Raw genomic sequence first — 24741 nt, 5'->3', positions numbered from 1 at the left:
ATTACCTTAGAACAAAAACAAAATGTATTGAACAAATGAATAGTCTAAATAACACACTTGATATGTCCCAGTTAATGAACCACAATTTTAATGAGGTTTTCTGAAGCACCGCTAACTACGTCAGAGAGTGAAGTCAACATTTTCTTTATTATGTTTTTAGTTACAAATTAAAATCATTTTGTAGTATACCAGAGATATTTCAAGATATTCTTGTTAAAGACCCAATGTTTAAACAGGGCAGTCTCATATTTAATTGACCTCCCAAAACAAAAGCCTACTCCTCAAGCCAAATGGTAGTCACAGCTCTAAGAAATAATGCAAATCTCTTAGAGTAGTTATTCATCATGAAGATTGGGGACAGAGAATCAATGTATGGCAATGAGACAAAGAACTTTATGTGATGTCTTCAAAACAAGCTCGGTATTATTTCTGAATATTTTGCGCTTAAAACGCCACCCCTTTTAAAATGTGTACCTAATACTCTTAGATTCCAGATGTTTCCGTTTATATAGTTGTAACAATTTTCTTTCTCCCAGCAGTTCCCTGCTAAATGTGACTTTTTTGACTAGACCAGTGGTGTCAAACAGGCGGCCCATGTCTCTCTTTTTCTGTTTCTTTGTTCCTCTTTGTCTCTTTCTCTCTCGTGTCATTTGACCTTATTTTGTGCTCTCCTTTTTTCCTTTTCTCTCTCTTTTCTAACCTTCTCTGTCTCCTTTGCTATTCCCTTCTCTTTCTTCCCTTCTCTCTTACTATCTTTCTCTTTTCTCTCCTCTCTTTTTATTTCTCTTTGGATTTCTTTCTTTCTCTCTCTTTCTTTCCCCTTCTCACTATTTCTCTTTTTATCTCTTTTGTTTCTCACGTTCTCCCTCTCTCTATTCTCTCCCTCTCTTTCTCTCATTCCTTTCTCTCTCTTTTTCTTTCTCTATAATCTACTGGCCTCATTCACTGTTAACTACGGGTTACTACCGTCCGTCATGGTGTCATCACTTTGTTGGGTCATGTGTGTGCAAAGAATAAACAAGTCAACCAGCGAATTTGAAACAGAAAACATGTGAAGTAAAAGAGAAAGAAACGTTAACACTGAAAAAATATGATAATCATATATATTTTTTTCACCTGCCTCCCATGACTGCATGTTGCTGGTTATAAGCTAACAACAGTTAGGTTAGCTTTGCTAAATTTAAGATAGTTTAAAGAACTTTTTCTTTTCATTGACTCAGGTGGGACTTCATTGTCAAAAGTGGTGGCTCCTGAAGGAAATCACGTTAGAATCAGAGATTTTGGTTTTGTGATATATCTTGCTTACCTCCATTCAAAACATTTTTGTGTGAAGCATGGCTAGGATAAGGACATCAACCTTAATTATGTCTAAAAATACAGCATGGTTAGAACCTAAAACATTTGATTTCGGGTTTTGGTCTGTATGATAAGTGGCGGGTATTGAACTAAATGTAAGAATGTGATTAGTGAAAGGTTTGATATACTATATCTGGAATATGTTGTGCTCTAAAACAATATGCATTTTTAGGGTTTTATAGCAATCTGTACAGTATTCTGTGAAAATTACTGTGCACTGATTATGTTTTGAACTCCACCAATGTTTTGAACTCCAAGTGATGGTGGGCTATAATTCTGGCTACTTTTGTCCTTTCAATTGAATATAATGGTTCTTTCTCTGCACAAACACCACATAATACTTTATGTAGGTGTAAAGATATGAGTTTGGAAATAATTTGAATGTATTTCCCTAGACAGATACTGTACGTTAGTCTGCTTTATCAAGTCCATTTGAGGGCTTTGAGTGTTTTTAATTGCTAATTCACCCATTGTAGCCTCAACCACTCAAGCAACTTGTAAATATTTTATCATTGTACCTGCGTTTGCTATGTAGTGTAATATTTTATAACATTTATAAAAACGTATGTGAAGGATAGTTGAAAAAACATACCTCACTCTGCTTCCAAAAAATAGAATGTTTTATTAACAGGTCCCATTATAAGAGTGGCAGTTTACAAACCTCTGAGTAAGCACTTTGTGATGAAGCAATTGGTCAAACCATAGACATAAAACTTTGGACATAAAAAGTAGTGTTTTCCTCGGTGGATTCGCATTTGCTGATAGATGGAAGGGATATTTTCATTGCCTCATTCCATTTATAGTGTAGGGTACTACGCTGCTACAAATGCATTTCCCCTAACCTTTTCAGAACACCGACTCTGCCAACAGGTCGAAAGACCCACAATTAGTTCACAAGACCCTTCCGAAGAGGGTCGCACAAGAGCACACACAACAGGGCCCACGGACAAACATTGCATTCATATACAGGAAGTGACCAGACTCTCCAGCTGTAAAATAAAGTTTTGAACCCCCATTCCGTGTCCGAATGATATTTTGCCCATCATTAAGAATTATTATAATCGACCAATTGGAGAGCTTTGTTCTGAAGGGCATAAACATTAAATCCCATCGGTTACAGCACCCGCCTCTAGTAAGCGCGACTTCATCACTTTAAAACGGGAATCACAAACAACTTTCTGTTTTTCCCCACACGCACCGTCTTGAAAGGGGGGCCTGATTGGCCTTTGCCCCCTGCGGCCATGCAGACAAAGATGGCCAGGATCCAGCGCAGGTCCCTTAGCGAGGAAGCCTTCCGCATGCCAATTACGAGGCCTAGTTGGCCCGCAGATCGGCTCCTACCTGTAAAGCCGCCACAAAGTCTGCAAGATCAGTCTTGAAAAATGGGTAGAAAGTTACGGCCTACTCCAGGACCAAGAGAGCGCTGCACGAAATACATTACGATGGGGACATTACTTAACGTACGGCATTGGCTCAGGAGGTTTAGCGCTCATCTTGGGATCAAGAGGTCGCAGGTTCGATTCTCCGTGTTATATGTCGAAGTGGCCTTGGGCAAGACACTGAATCCCTAATGCCCCTGATAGCAGGTAGTTGTCTTGCATGGCTGACGCTGCTATTGGTTAGTTAGTGTGTAAAAGGGAAAAGTGTGAAGCACATTGTAAAGCGCTTTGGCAGGTCTTAATCGACTTGAAAAGTGCTATATAAATGCAGACCATTTACATTCACGTGCATTTGATTGTTGGGAGTTATACTCTACTGATCATACCTTTTGTTTTTTATATTTACAAATATTTTACCTAATAGTATTAGCTCCTTCAGACTCCTATTAAATTAATTTTTGACACGTCTCTGCTAGGGGAACGTCCATAACAGCTTTGTTGGATTTTTAACCACAGCCCTCAAAATATTCAACATATTTGGGAGGGACAACTTGTCGATGATGAAAATACAAACCACACATATTCGTGAACAAAATATACATGTCATTTTCCCTCCTTATATTTGAATGTTCACGCATTGGAGCCTTTTTTCCCCTCTCTTGTCCAGCATTGCTCAGAGCAGAGATAAGATTGGTGGTCACCCTGTCAGTTTGAAATGTAACAGAGCAGTGATGGTTTGCAAAGAGTTCCAGTTGTGCAGCGGCCCAAGTCGGTGGCTGTGACTCACAATGGCTAACACGCTTTATTTTAATTCCCTTATTCCTGCCTTATCTCCCTGACCATGGAGGCTGAACTGATCCTGAAAAATGTCTTTGAAGATGACGGCCATGACAATATCATATCTGAGTTGTTATGACAAGCAAATTTCCTCATACTTGTTCGAAAATTCTGTTATTGCCTGAAGGTCGGACAAAGAAAGTCAACAAACATTAACAGTGAGTCACTGCTGTGTTTACCTTTGTTGCACTAAAATACATTCTTTGTATTCAGACAGGTTGATAAAAGCCATGCTAGCCTAATCATTCTCTAACTATTGTGAAAACTGTTGAAAACATCTCCGTTGTGGTGTCACAAAAACAAGTACATTTGATTGTTGAAAATTCAGACATCTAACTGCTCTCTGCAAAATGTCATTAGTCATCTTGTAACATTATATATTTGGCTTATTCTTTGGCTTTTTTACAAGGTTTTCTTTGGTGAACCCAACATAAGTTACCAGTATGAGCCAAAAATTGGACTGTGACAAATTTTTAGTGACATAAGACAGCAGTATCTTGTTTGTTGCATGGCTGCTCACTATATTATGTCAAAAGTTATTACAAATAACAGGTAGGAATCGGTGCACACTGATATCAGGCCTTATTTCAAGGTTTATATACTCATACTCAGTGTTCCCTCTAAGCTGAGCGCGTGCGCAATTGCGCACTGCTCGCACATTCTCAGCGCACAAGAAAATCTAGCCAGCGCACAAAAATTAGGGCTCAAAATTACTAATTAAGTAGCTACTTAAATCAAAGTTACAGTGCATGAAGGTAAAAATACAAGGGTTCCCCTGACGTTGTGTCCTAAATGCGGTATTTTGAAGTCGAGTCGAAGTAGAACGAAGTTGAGTAAAGTTAGTAGAGAACCGGCTTCTTCGGCTCAGCTCACTAAAAGGAACCGTCTCTTTCGGGTACTAAACGGCTCTTCAGGTTGTTTTTGCTTCTTTAATCCCAACATGACCAAATATTATGTAAAATTATGCACAGCATGACTTAAAGGAAGGGGGGAATAGAACAAAAAAGAAAAAAATACCAAAATGAAAAAGTAGTGAAAAGCTGAGAAAAAAAGAAACAAAAGGAAGGGAAAAAAAGAAGGAAAATTTTAGAAAAAAAGCCAGAAAAAAAGAAAAGAAAGAAATGTTGGAAAAAAAGTAAATAGAGAACAAAAATAAAAAAGTAACAAAAAAGTAGAAAAAAAACATGGAAAAAAAGAAGAAAAGGTTTGTGTTGCATTCAAATAATTTCCAATTACATCAAGTGAATCTTGTTGCCAACATTGTACTTCCACTAAAAATGTGATTAAGTACAGTTCTGTATCTTACAACCGACTAAATAAGCCCCCAACAACGTTAATATTATGCGACAAAATATATCAGGAAATAAACAGAAATGGATATCTTGTGAAAGAATTGTAAGAACAAACGACGTTTCTAGGCCGTACAACCTTTGCAATCATACATTAGTCAATTCATTCAAAAGAGAAAAATAATTCTGCATTGCCGGAAACTCAGCAAAATGTAACTTGATGTCAAGTTTTGGACATGTTTGATAATTAATTATCTTTCCACACTTGGGATTATGGTTGCTCACTGTCGTTTCAAGCGTTGCTCACCGACTTTGTGTGAACGCTCAGACCCGTGGAAAATTAGAGGGAACATTGCTCATACTGCAACTGATATTGCTGTAGGTCAAACTGGACATTTTAAGGATTTTCTTACTTGATTTTTTTTAAACTTTTTAAATATGAACATTGTTTTGTGGGAAAGTTATACAGAAGAAGTATATTGTTGGTGTTGGTATCGGTGACATTTCAGAAGACGAGGACTCAACTGTTATTTTTTTGACGTCCAGACTCTATATAAAATTGTATTTAACCTCCCATTAGCATAAAAATCATAGCAAAACTGAAAGGAATAAATTAATCAAGCGAACATCTTCGCTGCACTTTAATTACTGTGTCACACTAAAGTTGGGACATCACATCACAAAGTATTGTTTGTAAGCTTCTTATCGCTAATTCCTAGCAATAGAAACGTTGTGTTCCCAAGAGCTAGTCCTGATTGAAAGTGTATTCAAAAATGGCAACTTGCCACAGTGTGTGAACATTAAACTATTTGCTGTATATCTTAACACGGAATAGAAATGTAGAAGCATTTAATCACAAATAATTAGCACAGAGAAATAAATATCTTCCCTTCATATGGTTGTGACTGTATTGAGTGAGTACCTTTAAAAGCAAATTTTAAAAATATTTGAATGTCCAAAAAATCAATTATTATACAGTCCCAAAACCTGAACTGTGATTAATCCAAGCTCAATTGCCATCAATCAAACAACCAGAATTAATTCAATTTTACATTGACACATCCTTAACTCGATCATACCTCTTTTAGGTAAAACAACCACACCAATTAAGTATTTTAAAGAAAGTTTTTGTTTAATGTAAAATCCCACTCTAAATCTTGTATGTTCTCTTTCAGGCCACCTGCATCAGACCAGGGACCCATAACAGGAGTCCACAGCGGTCATGGTACAGGGGACAGGCTAGCCTCTCATGATACACCCCAGTCCTATGGTGAGCAGGGCCATGGTCACGTGTCCAGGAAAAACCTACACGTGGACGTAGGCAGCGGCCGGACTGGAAGGTCCCCTTCGGTATCCCCGGACCGGGGGAGCGTACCTACCTCTCCTTATTCTGTGCCTCAAATAGCACCAATGCCCAGCAGCAAGCTGTGCCCCGTCTGTAAAACGGCCGACTTGACTGGCACTGGCGATGACAGGCCAAGCTTCAACACCTGCACACAGTGCCGCTCAATGGTGTGCAACCAGTGTGGATTCAACCCCAACCCTCACCTCACTGAGGTAAGACCTCACATCCTACTTATAAGAGATGGTTTTATTTGAGACAATCAGCGGTAGAGTCTATAACTGCAGGTGTCATAAGCTCAAGGCCTTAGAGCATGACTCTTAACCTTGTTGGAGCTACTGAAACCCACAGTTTCATATGCGCATTTACCGAACCCTACTTTAGTGTAAAATGATATATATATATAATTTTTTTTCTTCCAAATTCAATACTTTGTTTTTCTACTTGTGCACTAAATGAACCGTGCAGGAAAAATTGCATTAACTCACAATGAACTGCAAATCTGTGTGACTTCTGCGTTTGCCTTTGACAAGTTCAGGTATGTATTGCTTCACCTTGGGAAGTGCTACTCTTATCTCATTTTAAGAGCAGAGTTTGTTATATTTTCATTGACAATGGTGTATGGCTTGCCCTGCTTTGCGTTCATTATGCAACTTCATACATTGCTGTGAGGATCTGTTTGTTGAAGCGTGGGTACGAGTCCAAGAGCAGGCCTTATCATTGAATCGGACTCTCTTCACCTTAAATTCGGCAAGTTTTGTGTTTTCATATTCCCCATCTCATTGCAGCTTCTTGAGGTGTTCCTTTAGTTTTGCAGATGCACGGTTAGAGTTCCTCAAATTGGCATTGCAAATCATTACTCCCATCCTGTTCCGTGATACATAAGAATCCATATTGTTCAGATTCGCTCAACAACTATCTTTTTTGTTCGACATTGTATGAATTCAAATATGAAGAAACTAATTACATAACGTACTTTGATGACATTCACATGATGGAGAACTCCTGAATTTGGCAATTTCCGTGCAGAACTGATTGGCCAAGCAATACCACGTGGTCCTCTGCAGCTATTGATGACAGAGCGGGTCGTTGCATAGAGAAATGATGAGTCCTCTGTCTTGACTTCTACGGCAGAGGTTCCACCAAACCCCTGAGACTGTCTAACCGAACCTCAAGGATTCCATAAAACCGGGTTAAGAACCATTGCCTTAGGGCAAATCTGGCCTGTCAAATAATTCTACATTGCCCCTCAATCACTGTCAGACAAATTTAGACATTGAAAGCTGTTTTTACCGCCATCTCTCCTAAGGATTGTTGTTGTCGGCGATTGAAGTTGACTAATATTATTGTTATGTTTTTTTAAAAATTGGAATTCATGGAGAAATACTTTTGCTGGCGGTTCTTATAATTTCGCGCTGATAGGGTACTTTATAGCAATGATCTTTTATGAAAAGATCAAATTGAAAGAAATAGATAGTACAAAATCTCATACTTTTGCCATTTTTGTGATCAGCAGTCTAAATAGTATTTACAAGAAAGACATTACAAAACAAAAACTGTATTTCAGTTAAGCATTAAATTCTAGTAAAAATATGATTCAATGTCGATTCTCAGTGTGCATACATGTACATTACTACCACTATGACGTTGATGCAAGAAAATAATGCCACATGAAAATCAAATGAAGGCAGCCTGTCCGTTATCTGAATTATTCTGTTGTATGACTCAAGTGAGGCCAACAAGTTATACATAATAAAAGAGGTGTAGTTGACGTTCCTAGTGAAGGTCATATTTACTGGTATGTATAGGTTACATATAGATATTGTAAATGAGTCACCTTGTGCAGTATACTCTAAGCATCCGGAGCGGTGCATTGCACAATGTAGATTCTGATATGTTTCACCCTTTGCAGAAGTCCAGTGGTGGGTCGTAAGGGCCAGCAAGGGCTTTTCTGCTGGCCTAACATTAACCAGACATCATAATCACAATTGTAACAAAAGTCAATTTCAATTCAAATTTATTTTGCTTAGAGTATACACGTTTATAACTATTCTATATTTTTGTACTTTTTACATATATTGTATCCATTTGGTTACAATCCTTCCAGTAGTTTTATGTCAGAGTTTTTATACAATCAGAATTGAGCTTGCATGTGTTTTCAGGCTAAGGCCTTCAGAATTAGCAGTTCTGGCATCTCAGCACTGTGAGTGAATGGCACATGAAGCTGATCGTCGCCATAGCCAATCAGATCCAAAATAGCCACAGTACGGCCAGTTAGTAGGCCATATTTGAATGTTAAAGGGGGCGGTAATGCACATAAACTTGAATTTTATATTTTACGATATAATTGCCATGTTTGCGCTTCAGTATTGCCCAAAATATTATGAGGATTAAGATGAGTTGGCCTACAAACACAGCTATAGTTTGACCTCTGATCGACTGACCTTTGACATTCTTTATTTGCAAAGTTTGACTGTGTAAATATACTTGGGCGTGTAAATCTTCCCAGAATCAAAAAATCTGTGTCTGCAATGCCTCAGTTTTAGGTGCCATTACAATGTAAAAATAGTGTACTGTAATAACACTCTGAATTTCCAACTACTGTATTTCCTTCCTGAGAGACACTAATGAGCATCAAACTGATTTTCTGAGCTTTGAACAAATAAAGCTTTTTATATGGCCTCACTGACAGCTCCCGAGCAATTTCTCATCACCGAAATGCATCTTAAGCGTCATTCCTGTCAACAGGTAGAGGAGAAAGACTTCTGCCGTCATCCCAAAAATAAATCACTTGGCTAATTTGAATTAGGCTATGCTTCACTGTGACTCTGAGTCGAGTTGGGCTCCGTCATCCGTCTCAAAGTTTCACATCATCTCCAGTGATTCATGTTGAAAATTACAGCCAAGACGCGGCATCACTTAAGCTGACCTGAAGGCTTGTGGAGCAGCTGCAGGTTGAATAAATACTTGATGTGAGGTGTGAGAGGTTGGGTTCTCAAAGGGTAGATGTACAATATGAAATTCTAATGACTAACATAATCATTATTGCATAAATGTTATTGTGATAGTACAAGGGCATGCACTCTATATTTGCATGAATTGGCAATGAGGATTTATTTGAATCCTACGCGAAACTATCTCGATGGCCTTGGTAGGGCGCCCACCCCAAGACTGGGAGGTTGCTGGTTCGAGCCTGGGCCGAGTCATACGTAAGACTTACAACATTGGTAGCCATTGGCGCTCGGCATTAGGGGTTGGACTTGGGGGTGGGGGTTTGGTCACCTAATGACTCCCAACAACAGGTGTTTTGACACATCAGTTGGGTAGAACTATCGTCAGTCAAGTCAAGTCACATTTATTTATAAAGCCCTTAATCACAAAAATGTCTTAAAGGACTGCACAGGATTACAATGACACAATTACCAGATCCCAAACCAGCATGCGGGCAAGGAACAACCCAAAAACCCCAGTGTGAGGAGAAAAGAGAAACCCTGAGAAAGGACCTCACACGTGGCAATCCCCCCTCCAGGATTGACCAGGGTGAATCACAATTAGCATTACTGTACACAGAATAGTAAACACTAGGTAGGATGTTGAAAATGTCCGGAAAGAGCATGACACCAACGACGCTCCCAGCGGGAAAGTCTATGACGGCCACGACGCAGCTTCCCATCTCTGCCAGCTGGTAAATGCAGGGGTTGACATGCTTCAGGTCAGACGCTGGTCCGCTGACTCATCTCCAATCGTCCTTCTCCTTCGTATCAGCCATGCAGGCAATCGGAAAAAGACAGGACAATACAGAATATTGTGGGCTACCTATCGTCGCATAATTTACTGTGCACAGTCGTATGAAGTGCATATGGGAGCCGACCCCTGGTAAGATTGTATAAGGTGGGGTAAAAGAAGATTTGAATTCGATGCAAATAAAGTAGTTATCATATGCATTCATTCTTTTTATTTAAAGCACATACAAAAATCAATTTTTCGTGTGTATAAAATATATAAAGATGAACATATAAAAATGAAGTTAGTACTGTAAAACTAAAATCTTTAATTGTGTCTTTTTTTTTTTTTATCAAAAAGACTCAAGGCACACCGATTGCCAAAATCTTTAAAAATTCACTCCAGTCACCATTTTGTTTTAAACTGAAAGGATTATGCTGCCTTAATTGACAACAAACAGTTTTGTCTTATCATTTTTGGTCACCATGGCTCAAGAGGTAACACTGTAATTTGGTATTTTACTATATTCTTTTACCTGTTTTACCGCATTTATAAATATTTTTTCTAAAAAAAGAAAAATACTTAAAGTGAGCAGAAATGATCTGCCAGTTTTTCCATGTTCCAATCTAAAAATAATAATAATAAATATAATAATAATAATAATTAAAATAAGTAGATTTATGTGCAATATTTTTTACTTCATTTCATTTATTTTATATATTTTTGTGCAAACCTCATCAGGTAATTAGCATATAAAAAGAGCTGCCACCTACTGATATAGATGAGTGTTACAGCTACTCGATTGAACATTTTCATTTTTTTTTCGTAAAGATGAAATTGGGCATTTTCCTGCCACAGACTAGACACGGTGTCATGGCAAAATAGTGTGCCCAGGGACGGCGGTTGAATGACACTGATACAAAGTACGACACAATCCCTATACTATTACAGCGGACACGTACCGTATCTCCAGTTTTAGCATGCTGCTTATATGCAAGGTCTCAATCATTCATTTTTGTTTATGCATCAATTTTGCAAATGACATGCCTAAACCCTGGTGAAGGTTGTCCGCACTCTGCATGCTTTGTATGGGTTGATGGTGTGCAGCAGTTGAAGAGAATTGTGTGAAGCACTGCTGAGGGGACAGTAAAGAATATCTCATGGCAGGCAGAGGAGGAGAACGAGGCAACATAGAGGACTGCGGAGGTGGATGTTATAGTTCAGCCTTAGTGAGCTTGTCAGATTCTGAGAGAGCAACACAGTGAAAGCGGTCTGCCCATGAGATCTGAAGATTTACTACCCTAACCTACTTAGAACGGATTTGACTTTTCCCTTACAACAAAATATCTTTGTAGCCTGATCATTTGTCAATGAAAATGACCACATTCCTAATGTCAATGTGATGGACCGATTTATGTAGGTAATGAAGACTGCAGTTTTTTTAAGGAGGAACTGAAATAAAATCTGGAATCCACCCATTCTCTTTTAACCTTATCCTTCCTAGAGTCCCAGGTGAATTGGGTCTATCCCAGCAGACCTGGGTAAAAGCTGGGGCAATAGATTGCAGGGAAATTTGTGCTTCGACAACTGCTCATACCCCTCTAGTTTTCTGATATCAATGGACATGCTATCTGTAGGAGTATCCCCTACAATCTAATTCCCTGAAGTCACCCGAATGAAAACTGATTAGTTTGTTTAATTGTTTCCATTTTATTAAGTAAAACGCTACAATAATTCTCTTGTGATTCACGATATTCACTTATCACGTTAAAATCTAGGCTTAAGGAATCAATGACAATGGTACTCAAACAACTTATTTTAACTGTCTAACTTTAGTTTGGGATATTTGTTTTCAATTTTGATTTTACTTTTTAAGGCACTTTTTACGTAATGCTGGTTGTCTTTAAGTGCTAAACATGTATACCGTATTTATTCAAGTGTACTGCATACACGAATATAACACGCACCCCTAATTTCTGATTAAAACTCGAGATTTAATGTTTTGCGATTGTGGTGATATCTTCGACTGATAAATTATTGCACAAATAATATACTAATACTTTAAGCGTGTCTCCCCAATCCTTGTTTATAACATAGTTTTTTAGGTAAAAAAAAAGCACTGGAGAATGATCTTGGTCAGTCCTAATGATCTTGTGATGTGACCATACAACTGAAGTTTCCGTCTGCGCACAGTTGACAACAGTTTTTCGTAGGATCCAAGGTGCCCTCTGATGGTGTTGCACACCGTTTCGTCACATGCGCTAAGTAGCTGATACCTAGAAGTTTCCTGTTTCATCGCATCTCTATGGCCTGTGAGAGTCTATGTCTCGCAAGCATAGAGGAAGATGGAAGTAACCAGCGCTTGCATGAGTCTTTCTTTTAATTCACTGCTATGTTTTTGTCCCTCCAGATGGGTTTAGTTCTGGCAAGTGTGGCTGTGGTTGTAGCTATCTTGGCTATGATTTCTGGTTCTGGACCCTCTTCTGATATGACAGCTCCAAGATGTTTACAGTTGGTGACAGGTTCTTGATCTCTGTGGTTGATGGTGATGTTTGTGGTGATGCATTGGGCATTGTATGTCATTACTTTTGTTTTGTCTGTGCTGATATCCATCCCATACTGGGTTAATACTTTGTCCAGGCAATTGACCAGACCTCTGAGTTCCTGTTCGTCTCCTGTTGGATATAGTTGGACTGAAATGTTTGCCAGAATTTCCATGCTCTTTGATTGGAGAAAAAGAGAGATATTTTGTTTTGAGGCCAATACCATACTGGATTTCTGCTGTCAAGAAAGCCATTCACAAACATTAGAACTGGTATTTCTTCGTGCAGCACAGCCAATAATTGGTCCAACTCTACATTTGATTACAGATCCATTATATATTCATTTCTGTGATGAAGATGATCTTTATTTTACTAAAAGATCGTACTGATATTATAGGCACAATGTTTTTCTTTTTTTTTGGTATGGTTAAAAACAAAACAAACTTTAATATCTGTTAACATGTCAATAATACAGCTATACCACTATTGTTGTTATTCAGGAATGAATAATTTAAACTCTGGGGTAAAATAGACGGTTTCTCTAGAGTCCAGAGTCCAGAGTAAGTCTTTATTTTCTTTAAATCAAACTATCTTCATAAACACCTAGTGAACACAAAAACCAGGGACCGATAGGAGTTCATCTCAAAGATAATTTATAAAATGTTAATACTATAGCAAATCAGTTTCAGGTCTGCTTGTTATAGTGATAACAGTGTGACTATATATCTAAGATGTCACACACATGTTTGAGTCATAGCTTTATTTACAGTATATTACATATAGATGCGCAGTACTTGTATAAATCCAGCAATTTGCAAGATGGTGATTTAGGATTAGTGAAAAGTTGGTCATCTAGTATTGTAAATATAATGCAGAGTTGAGAAAAAATGAGACAGTGGAAAAAACAATCATAAATCAAAGCTTGGGCAGTTAAAGTAGCTCAGAAGGTCCCCAATGACAATGTTCCCCCACCATAATACAGGGAAACATGTTCTTCATAATTGGTCCACTTTCTATTAATAGCCCCTACCTTGCGATGGTGGCCTGCTCACAAGGTTCTGCGGCAAAATTGTGCAAATGGCAAAAGGTGAAAGAAAAAGAAGGACGACTAAGTATCCACATACATTAAAACACCTTTCGTTCTATGAATTGCTTTCTACATTTAAATTCTTCTTTTGTCCTATATATGTGCACATCAACTCACTTAAAAGCCAAAATCTCTTAGGACTTCAGTATTGCTATTTCCCAGGAGGTGCCACAAGGATACCTGCCTTCTGCAAAATAAATTCGCACGGTCATGACTTTATAATAAATCTTTTTGAAGGTTGTCTTGGAATTGCCTCTTACAATCAATCTTTATTTTAATCAATAATCTCAATAGCTGTGAGATCATAATGATAATAGGAATGAGAAAAAAATATTTACATTAGTAAAAAAAAAAAAAAGGTCAGAACTGATGATCATCCATATCAAACTGCAGGGTGTGATGAAAAGGGTTGGCAGGTCTTGAAGAAGGCATGTAGGGAACCTTTAAGGGATAATCTGATTTTCTCAATCTTCACGTTTTGCAATATTTCTTGAATCCATCTGTTGTGTGTTGGAGAGGATGTATGTGTCCATTTAAGGAGGATGAGGCTCCTTGCAAGTAGGATGAAAAAGGAAATGATAGTTTGTGATGGTTTAGATTGGCGAGGGTTTGGGGGTACATTGAAAAAGGCAATGAGTGGGCCTGTGTCTATTGGAAAACCGAGGACTTTACCTAATATTTGAAAAATTGAAAAATGAAATTTATTACGTTTGGGAAAATACCAAAACATATGTACGTAATTGGTCGGTGACTGTTTGCATCTGAAGAGTCTGGCCTGTCCGGGAAAATGTTTTTCTAGTTCCGCATTCGTATGGACTTTCTGGACTAGTTTACAGGCTGGGGGCGTTGTTGCTGTCATACATTTTCCGGACAAATTTCAACATGTTACCTAGTGTTCTCTTTTATTGATGTTTACTATTGTTTGTGTACTGTAACTTAATGCTAAATCTATTCCACCCTGGTCATCCTGGAAGGGGGATTACCACTTGTGAGGCCCCTTCTCAATGTTTCTTTTTTCCTAACGTTGAGGTTTTGAGTTTTTCCTAGCCCGCATGTTGGTTTAAGATCAGGTAATGGTGTAATTGTAATCCTGTGCAGTCCTTTGAGACATTTTTGTGATTAAGGGCTATATAAATAAATGTGACTTGACTTGACTTGTATGATGGCTTCTGTGCGGGATCTTAAATTGGAGGAGTCAGTGTCTCGCGTAAATAGATGAAAAGTGTATAAGATTGAGAATTTGGTCCCATTGCTTATAAGAAATTGTGATTACAATTAAGTGATTTTTAGATTGAATTTAAAAATAGATTTATACATTTTTAAGTTTAGAGATTTTTGTGTTTGTTTCCTCCCGTCTTGATTACTGTAATGTACTACTCTCCGGTCTCCGAAGTCCAAAATCAAGAGCCTTCAGCTGGTCCAAAATGCTGCAGTGAGGCTTTTAACTAAGACAAGAAAGTTTGATCACATTACCCTGATGCTCCCTGTTAGCTTAAAATGTGATTTTAAGGTTCTCTTGGTAAGTATACAAAATCATGCAATGACTTGCTCCCTCATATCTTTGAGATTTTATTTCCCCCTATTTCCCCTTCGCTCTGAAAATGCTGGTCTACTAGTGATCCCAAGAGCCAAGAAGAGATCCGCAGGTTCGAGAGCGTTCTCCATTCAGGCCCCGATGTTGTGGAATGCTCTTACCCCTGATATTCAATCTGCAACCTCAGTGGAAATGTTTAAATCTAAGCTTAAAATGCACTTCTATTCTATAGCTTATGAATAACCTATATTTCATGTTGACAATATCCGTGTATTATTTGCCTTCATGTAGGTTTTAGATCAGGGGATGGTGTAATAATAGTCTGTGGTTTGCAATAATCTGTGGTCTGTGCACCCCTTTGAGACTCTGTGATTAAGGGCTAAACAAATAAACATGAATTGACTTGACTTTGTGTTGAGTCTAGTGATAATAGGGAGTTCATCAAGGTCTCTGGAGGTTAGTTTGGGAAGTGAGGAAATTGGTTTTGGATTAAATACAGAGTCTGAAAGTAAAAAAACAAATGAGAGCACATGCATTTGTTGGTTTTCAGTTTTTTTTTTGTCTTTTTGGGGGGAGGACTTGAAATACATGATGGATTAATGAATGATGAAGCCAAAGAAAGAATTGAAGAATTGTTGGTTAACTATAAATGTCGTGTCATAGGGTGGTAGGGCATCTCAGCTCCTCTAACTCATTTCAATGTTGAGCTTCATGCCTCTCCAGTAAACGATGAATGCTTGTGTTATTCTGCCCGGAGATGAATGAGAAAAACGATTGTGTAACGGAAAATTTAGTTTATGTGTACAGTAATTTATCGATTTTTTTGGACGTTTTCGTTTCTCTTTCTGTGTGTCACAACAAGAAGAGAATGTATTGGGATCCGAAAGATCATTCTAAGCTTTATAATGTGTCTTAAATGTGATTTGCCAAATCCTTTCTTATAACACATGAGAATAGAACACCTTAAGAAAATGAACATTTATTATTTATGACTATGAGCCAATGTTATGGGTCACTATGTAGCAAATACCAATGTTTATCATATTCCTGTAATGTCAAGGTAGAGCTTTAAGTGGACAAACAAACAGTGTGAAGTGGGTCAAGAATCCATCTGAGACACTATTTGCATATTCTATTATATGTTGCAGAGAGAACTTCCAGAAAGTAAATCTGGGACGGTTTAACTATTATCCCTAGACTCACCTAATTTTACAATTAGAGCGGCGGGTGTTTTGAACAAGGATATGTTTTACTTCATTATGGTAATATATAATTTTTTTCATTTTCTTCCCCTTTGGTGACTTTTTTCGACATGACTGTTGAAAACGTTTATTGTCGATGAACCATTTATTTCTATCTTTGAAGTTTTATTTTTACATTCAAAAATAAGTTAAGGTGCGTCAACATCTCGCTGTAGTGAGCCTATTGAGTGAAAACATTTTGAAAATCGAAGAAGATAAATTGGCTAGTCAGTAAATTGTCGCACGCACAGTTATTTTTCCTTATTTTTAGAAAAAAGATAACAGCTTACCTACTCTGCAAAGTAATTTCCTTACTGCATCTGTTGTATAACTGCTGTGCCAATTTTCACACATTAATCAGGACTGTTTAGTTCAGCAATAGAGATTTACAAAGACGAGGAGTGAAGAAGCATCAGGAAGAATACAAATGTGTTTTGGCCCAATTTGCTAGAGACTAATGGGCTGTATTCTGATGGCATTGTGACTGTGAATTTTGTAGTGTTTTAGTTTGCTAGCCAACTGGCTTCCAAAACAAGGACTTTGTTCAAGTTTTTTTACATCTTACTTGAAATGGCGCTGAATTAAAAGTTCAAACCATTCTGTAATTATGAATGTGAATCAATTTCATACTAATTCGCTCCCTTTGATGGGGCACTATTAAAATTGCTCGACTTGAATTGGTGTTGAACTGGTTGGTCGTAGAGAACACAATTTGGTCGCATATATGTTGTGGCGGTACCGTGGGAGACATCCAATTTCAAGTACTGTGTTTAAAGAAAACTTCAGAGGGAACGTATCAAACTTGTTTTGTGCGACCTGGAATTAAGCCACATCTGTGGATAAAATGGTCGCACCATTGATCATTCAGCTACATATTTATGACAAAATTGCATTTCAATGTAACTGATTGGACTCTGAGTTAGTTTATTAGTTAGGAAAAGGAACTACAGTAGAGCAAACCTACGTTTCCGAAACCCGGTCACATCCACATCTAAATAATCTTTTACAACTAATGTAAAACAAAATGTATTTAAATTTGAATTCCCCATATCTGTCAACCTCAGTTAATTGCACCTCTTATTGATGATTGCAATTCCGCTTATTAAGTGATAATAAACCTAACAAACACAACGCAGCAACTATTTATCTACAGCGAGAACGACTATGTACAATAAAAACAAAGACAATGTGTGTAAACGAGTTTATTTTATAAATGTTTGATCGAGGATAACATTTGACAGTGTTCCGCGGGAAATTTAGCGATCGACGATGACCTTGTCATACGCTACCTGTGACGGAGAAAATCTTGATTAAAGCAAAATAGGCAAGAAGAAATCAGTCGAACAAAAAACAAGTTTTACGAATTTAATTTAAAAAATAAATAATAAAATTCCCGTACAAAAATTGTTGTACAGCATACACAATTTGAAGTGATACAAAAAAAAAGTATAAACATATAAAATACGGGGGAAACAACATTAAAAGGTGACAAGTATGATTCTGTCATGATTACTGATGTGATGCACCTGTGCCCGCTCATTTGGCGCCAACCGCCGCGGGTTCTGATTGGCCCCCTGTCCTGACTTGAATCCAGTCCTGTCAGTCCCCTGTTGTCCGTCCATCTGCGAACCTCTGTTTTTCAAGGCAAGCCTTTTTTGACCCCTGACTCCTGCCTGTCCCGTTTTTGCTCCCGTTTGTCTCTGGCTATGGCCCGTTTTTATCCCGACCACGTCTACTCTCCTGTTCTGGCTTACGAGTTGTTTCCGACCCCGACCACGTCTTGCTCTCCCAGTCCTTGCCACCGACCAGTTTTCCGCCCCTCACACCGCCATTGCTTGCTACGGGAGATCCACTTCCGTGTTGGGATCACAATCCGAGTACGAGAGCGACTTGCTTCCTGCGCCCAGTGAACCCCGGATCGTGGGCGCAGCCCTTCCTCTCTCTTTCAATAAAACTTGTGGTAAGCGTCACGCAAGTGGGTCCTGTTTCCGTTCTGGTCCTGACAGGTTCCGATTTTTAAAAAAGGAGTCCCTTTGATATCAGAAAGACAACATACACAAAATGTACTGCAGAAAAAAGGTTAAATATTAAAAATTACTGCAATTGCAGCAGAGATAGCGCCACCATTTCCTGGTCAAAGTAGTTAATTTTATTTTCCTAGTCCCGCAACGCCAAACAATCTTTGTTTGGACCGGCAATAACTTATACATTTGTATAGGCTCCTCTGTCTGAAAACGGCTGAACGTAGAGTCAACATTTTATTAGTATCAAATCTAAGATTAACTTTCCCAAAAACAGACATTGTTGTTGCTTGGGTACCAAAAAAACCTAAAGAAATTTGAAGTTGTGCCTTATAATATATACACACACACACCGGTATGTTCCTTATATACAGCAGAAAACGGTGGAAAAGATTGGAAGTATTTATAGGTGTGCGTTACTACACAAGGTTTTATGGTACATTTCCATACCTAATGATTAATCGACTATCATCACTGGTCAAAATCACAATACATTTGTGCAACTTAATTCAAAACCAGGTTGTGACGGTTAGGGCGCTGAATTTACCACTAGACCATGTGGTATGGATGACATTTGAAAAGGCATTAGAGTCTCATAATCATACTATCACTCATGGTGCCAGAAACACTGATTTTGTTCTGCGTTCTGACAGGTGAAATTGTCTCTCCACTTTTTCCTCCGTGCATCAATAATGTTTCGAAAGACAGAAAACGGAAAGTCTATCAACGAAATACAATGTAAGCTCTTTTACGTATGTATACATATTAAACGGAAAGCTTATTGATGCACAGGTGAAAAAGTGGAGAGAATGTTTCACCTATAAAAATGTACTATCCAAAACAGTGTTTTTGGCACTGTGAGGAAAAATAGTGTGACAATGCCTTTTTGAATGTCACCTGAATGTGTGTGGTAAAATGTCGGCAACCTCACAGCTGTGACCTGGTTTTGATTCCTGTTGCAAACAATGTTTTGTAGTTTTAGGCATCCGCTACAGGTCCCTTAAACAAGGACTAACTGGCTCGGAGACAGTTTTTTCCAAAGGGGCCATCACCACCAGAAACAAATGCACAAAAACTGTGAAAACATAACTTGTGACTTATTCTTGAGTTTTTTTTTTACCCTGGAGTGCCATTTCCATTATTGTTGCATACAATGTTTCTCAACGTTGATATCAATGACAATAAAGTCAGTTCAATTTAACCAGCGATATTTATCAACCGATTAATCATTGCGTTATACGGATCTCAACAGTTACACACAAATTAAACAGTAAATGGTAAATGGTCTGCATTTATATACCTCTTTTCAAGTCAATGAAGCTCTCCCAAAGCACTTTACAATGTGCTTCACACCTACCCATTCACACACACACTTACACACTAATAGGAGTAATGTAGTCTCAATTTTATGCACCTTATTGTTCGGTGCGCCTTATGGATGAAATACATATGACAAAAGACTATTTGTTGGGGGTGCGCCTTATAATCCGATCCGTCTCATAGTGCGGAAAATACGGTAAATCTTTTTTAAAAACAAGTAACATGTGCCCAATTAATGCAGATAAAGTTGTGGAAAAAGGCCGGACTAAGTGAGTTAGGAAAAGAGACTTTTAGACGAAAAAAAGAGGCTAAAGGAGAAAAAAGCCTCTATGCTCAGAGTGCTCTTTTTTCCTTCAGATAGAGATCAGATTTCATAAAGATCCACATGATTGCCTCATAACAAGTGGGACGCCGAGAGAAATGAAATGGGGAGACGAGGTGGATAGAAAAGGAGCGCCACGATGAAAATGATAAATAGTTGCTCTGTCTCCCTGTAGCTGAAGTCTTTGTTTTCCCGTATTTTTCTTCCCCAATCAGCTTAATTTACTTTATTATCCCAATTGTAATTTGAATAGGAAAATTATACACAATGACCGAGACAAAAAGAGGATTTTCTGTTTGTGAATATCTGATTGGATGATGTTTTCTTGCTCCATATTCTGTTGACAGCGCTTGCCAGACTTAACAGTTTTGGTGTTGACAGACAGAGAGAGACACACGTGACCTCATCACTCTTTGTGTTAGGGATTGGCAGGAGACCAGATAGGGGCTCAGATGCTGCTGTGCGTGTGACTTACCCTGTCTATTCTGACCTACTGAATGACTGAGTGAGAATGACTGAAACATAGCAATATTCATGTTCAATATTACGCCATTAACATATCACGCACATTGCAGAGCAAAGGTAGTTCCCCTCCCAGAACCTTTGGTCATTTGGCCACATTTCAGGCTTCAAATTGAAAGCTAAAAAACAAAGAAATAATTTCTAAGGATTAACATGTGAGACACAATCGCAAAGAGGAACCAAATTATTTCAACATTTTATATCATATTTACAACAAAAAAGCTGAAAAGAAGGTGTTGCCAAAAAAATTGTACCCCTGATCTCTCAGTTCAGCCAACTGAGTCCAGGAATTCCCTTATGAGTTCTGAATGATACAATGTCGACCTAAATGACGAACAATGCATTGAGTCTCATTTTAAATGCATCTGCTCTGGGATGGGCTCAGAGGTATGTGAAAGCAGACACTGGAGAACAGACAGCATTTTACAGATCAAAGAACACATTAGGCAGGCCTGGGATAAAGTTTTAGAAAAGTTCAAAGCAGGAATTGTATAGAAGAAGATTTTGCAAAATTTACATATTCCAGAGAACCTTTCGAGCAATAATATTGAAATGGAAAAAGCATAAATCCACGGAAAACCTAACAAGACCTGGACGTACCTCTAAACCTTCGAGCCAAAAATAAAACTAATCAGAAAAGGCATACACAGCTTAGGTGTGATCTGTGCATAAGACAACTACTAGTCATACTCTGCATAAATCTAACCATTGTGGAAGATTGGTAAGAAGTAAGCCCTTTCTGAAGAATATTACAAAAAGGCCTGTGAAGCGACACGGGAGACTCAACAAACATGTAGAACAATGTGCTCTGGTCAGATATGACCAAAACTGAACTTTTTAGGCTAAATGCAAAGCATTACGTTTGGCGTACGAATAACACTGCACATCACCAAGAAACCACCATCCACACTTTGTAATATGGTGGTGGAAGAATCACGCTCTAGGGTTGCTTTTCTTCAGCAGAGACTAGGTAGATCATTATAGTTGATGGGAAGATGGATGGAGCCAGATACAGGGAGATACGGGCAGGAATCTGTTGGAGTCTGCAGGAGACTCAAAAATATGGTGCAGGTATACCTTCCCACAGGACAATGAACCCAAACATAAAGCAAATTCTACTAGCCAAAGTCCAGACCTTAATCCTGTAAAGCATTTATGGAAATATCTAAAAAATTCTGTGCATAAACGATCACCATCAAAACTTAAGGAATTGTTTTTAAAGGAAGAATAATGTTTATATAGCATATATATATATATATATATATATATATATATATATATATATATATATATATATATATATATATATATATATATATATATATATATATACAGAAAGACTTGTGGCTGTGATCACAGCAAAATAAATTTGTAAAAAGTATAGATTCAAAGGGGGTCACGGTTTTTGCAACGCTTACATTACTATTTTTTATTGCAACATATTGGATAAACTTCACATATTGAGTTTTTTATCTATACGTTTGAAGCCTGAAATATGGCCATATGTTGAAAGGTTCTTGGGAAGCCAATACTTTTGCAAGGTACTGTAACACAAAATGACTTCGTTATCTGTGAGGCACAGCTTTTCTTACCTGTCTGTGTCAGATGTACTCGTCTCTTCAACTGTCTTTATTCTGTTAGCCCTTACTTTGCTAAGTGATCAGTGCGCCTGACACAGTGCCACTCCCAAGCGTGCCAAATGTCATTTCAGTCGATTCAGAGTTTCTAGGAGTGGTAAGGAGGGATCGCGTTTCATCAGGATTAGTGAAACGTGGCAGATCTAGAGTCAGTTCCACCATTTTCATTTTACATTTGTTGTTATTGTAGGGGAACCATCTGTTTAGCCCAAATTTTGAAAGCTGGGCAGAACTGTTTCCGAACAGTTGCAAACAGCATAAATGACTAGATGAAAATAAACACACACCCTGAGTCAAATGATCATATTTGATAATTTACCCAATTAACTGGTATTAAAAGACTTTGAGTGTCTTTCATTAAACGTTCTTCTGGCACATGAAACTAGTGATTGAAATGAAAATCCCTGCTATGGTTGATTGCTTTGTCAAACTCATCCAAAATATACTACAGGGTTCATACGTTTACTTGAATTTGAATGTTGTATTAGAAAAGTGCTTGAAATTTGGGTGAAGGGCTTGTAAATGCTTGAAATTGTTGTACTGTTTTTAAAACAAAACTTTAAAATGACCCTGAAACTGCTCTCTGGTGGCCTCACATTGTCATTGTGTTTCTTTCTCTGTTGAGATTCACAGCAGCTGGCATTAGATTGCATTAAAGTGTCATCGCCCCCTACGGGTCGCACCCAAGAGGACAGGTGCATGCTAGACCTAAACAGGGGGCTAACATTTATTATAAGCCATGCAAAAAACAAAGGTAGCGTTTCCCTGTGGTAAACTGTAGTGTACACATATTCTTAAGATCCACAAATTTTATAACTGATTTACTCAAGAACTCAAGATAAATGCACACCCAAGATTACAAATCACGTTGTAAATGGAAGATATATTTGTGGGTCCCCCCTCGGATGGGTCTGGCCTTGATGCGGCGAGGGGGCTTGCGTGTTCCAGTGACCCTGGAGAGCGATACCGTCGGGAGCTTGCTCCTGGTAGGGTCACCCATGGCGGGCCGGTCTCCGGGGTAGGTTCCAGACAAACAAAGACCCCAGCGTGTCGGTACGCTGTGAGGTGGCAGCCCCACCAACCGACTATCCTGCGGAGGGCTAACAACTCACCCAGGAGAAACACACTTTGTTACGAAACTGACCAGAGAAAGAAGCCGGACTGACCAACACGGTAACGGACCCCAGCCTGCCCCCGACCAACGAGTACGGATCGATCTTCGTCATAAGACCCGTGTCGCCACCTGGAATGTCCAGACACTCCTTCGCCCCGGAGCTGCCACCCTGCTGTCCCGAGAGCTCTGTCGCTATAACATCACCATGGCAGGGCTCTGTGAAGTACGATGGCAAGGCAATGGTGAAACAACAGCTGGCAACCATTGCTACATCTGGAGTGGCCCCGAGAGTCGGACCGGCCTTTACGGTGTGGCTCTTGCCATTCCAAAAGCCCTCCGGAGGTCCCTCATCAGCTGGACACCAATAAGTGACAGACTACTGTCTGCTCGATTCCTCCACCATCACGGCAAGATGACAGTGATCGTCGCCTACGCCCCCACCGATGTCGCTGATGAGGATGCGAAGGACGCGTTCTTTGACCAACTCCACCAGGCTGTCAACCAAGCCCCACCACACGACGTCACCATCATCCTCACTGATGCCAACGCCACTCTATCCAGCATTGATCGGTCCCCCGGCTCACCTGTCGGCACCACCTTCGTTGACAGCACAACAAACGACAATGGCAACCGCCTCCTCCTCCTCTGCCACCAAAACAACCTTTGTGTTGCTGACACCTGGTTTCCCCGGAAATGCATCCATCACTGGACGTGGTACAGCCCAGATGGCAGAACCAGGAAGGGATTGGACCACATCCTGATATCACGACGCTGGAAGTCGTTTGTAACCAACTGCCGGGTGTTCAGAGGAGCACAGCTTGGCAACACAGACCATCGTCTGCTGGTGGCCCAGCTCAAGCTAAAGCTCCGAGCCAACCAGCACAAGACTCTGCCTCGCCCCGACTCCTCCCGACTCAGCGACCCCAACATCGCCAGAGACTTCAGTTGCTCCATCCGCCGCTCTCTTGATACCCTGGCTCCTGACAAGCTGACAGACTGGGCGGCCTTCAAGGAAAGTGTCCTCCAGTCTGCTCACAATGTCCTCGGACGCCCGCGATCCTCCCCGAGAAAGCCCTGGATATCAGAGAGGACACTAAACATCATAGACCAGCGGCGTGAGGCCCGACTCCGAGGCGACCTCACAGAGTATCGGAGACTGAATCGCCTGCGCAATGTGGCCATTGCTGAAGATAGGGAGAGGTTTTGGCAGGCAGAAGCCCAACAGCTTGAGTCCGCGGCCAACAACAACAACATGAGCCGCGTATTCAGTCTACTACGCCAAGCCCGTAGCGGCCCACACATAAAGACAGCCCTGGTAAAGGACTCAGACGGCAACCTCATCATGACAGAAGCCAACTGCCTCGAGCGCTGGAAGGAGCACTTTAGCCTCCTCTTGCAGCACAGCACCATCCCGGCTGATCCCACCCTCCTACGGGCTGCGAGCACAGCACCTCCTAACGACACCTGCTGCACA

At 39.4% G+C, this 24741-nt stretch overlaps 1 protein-coding gene across 2 annotated transcripts in view; it reads left to right on the top strand.

The window, feature by feature from the left end:
- The window catches only part of bsnb (bassoon (presynaptic cytomatrix protein) b), a 108847-nt gene that overhangs the window by 3228 nt on the left and 80878 nt on the right, over positions 1–24741 (top strand). For both annotated transcript variants that reach the window (XM_088338261.1, XM_088338260.1), the window contains exon 2: positions 6037–6418. In XM_088338261.1, the coding sequence (XP_088194387.1) occupies positions 6037–6418 (382 nt within the window). The remainder of the gene's footprint in view (positions 1–6036; positions 6419–24741) is intronic.

The sequence above is a fragment of the Urocampus carinirostris genome, chromosome 6 (assembly GCF_059441175.1).
Source record: "Urocampus carinirostris isolate Australia breed hairy pipefish chromosome 6, RoL_Ucar_1.0, whole genome shotgun sequence".
Taxonomy (NCBI): domain Eukaryota; kingdom Metazoa; phylum Chordata; class Actinopteri; order Syngnathiformes; family Syngnathidae; genus Urocampus; species Urocampus carinirostris.
The sequence above is the reverse complement of the archived record's forward strand: the minus strand, read 5'-3'. Positions and strand labels throughout refer to the sequence as shown.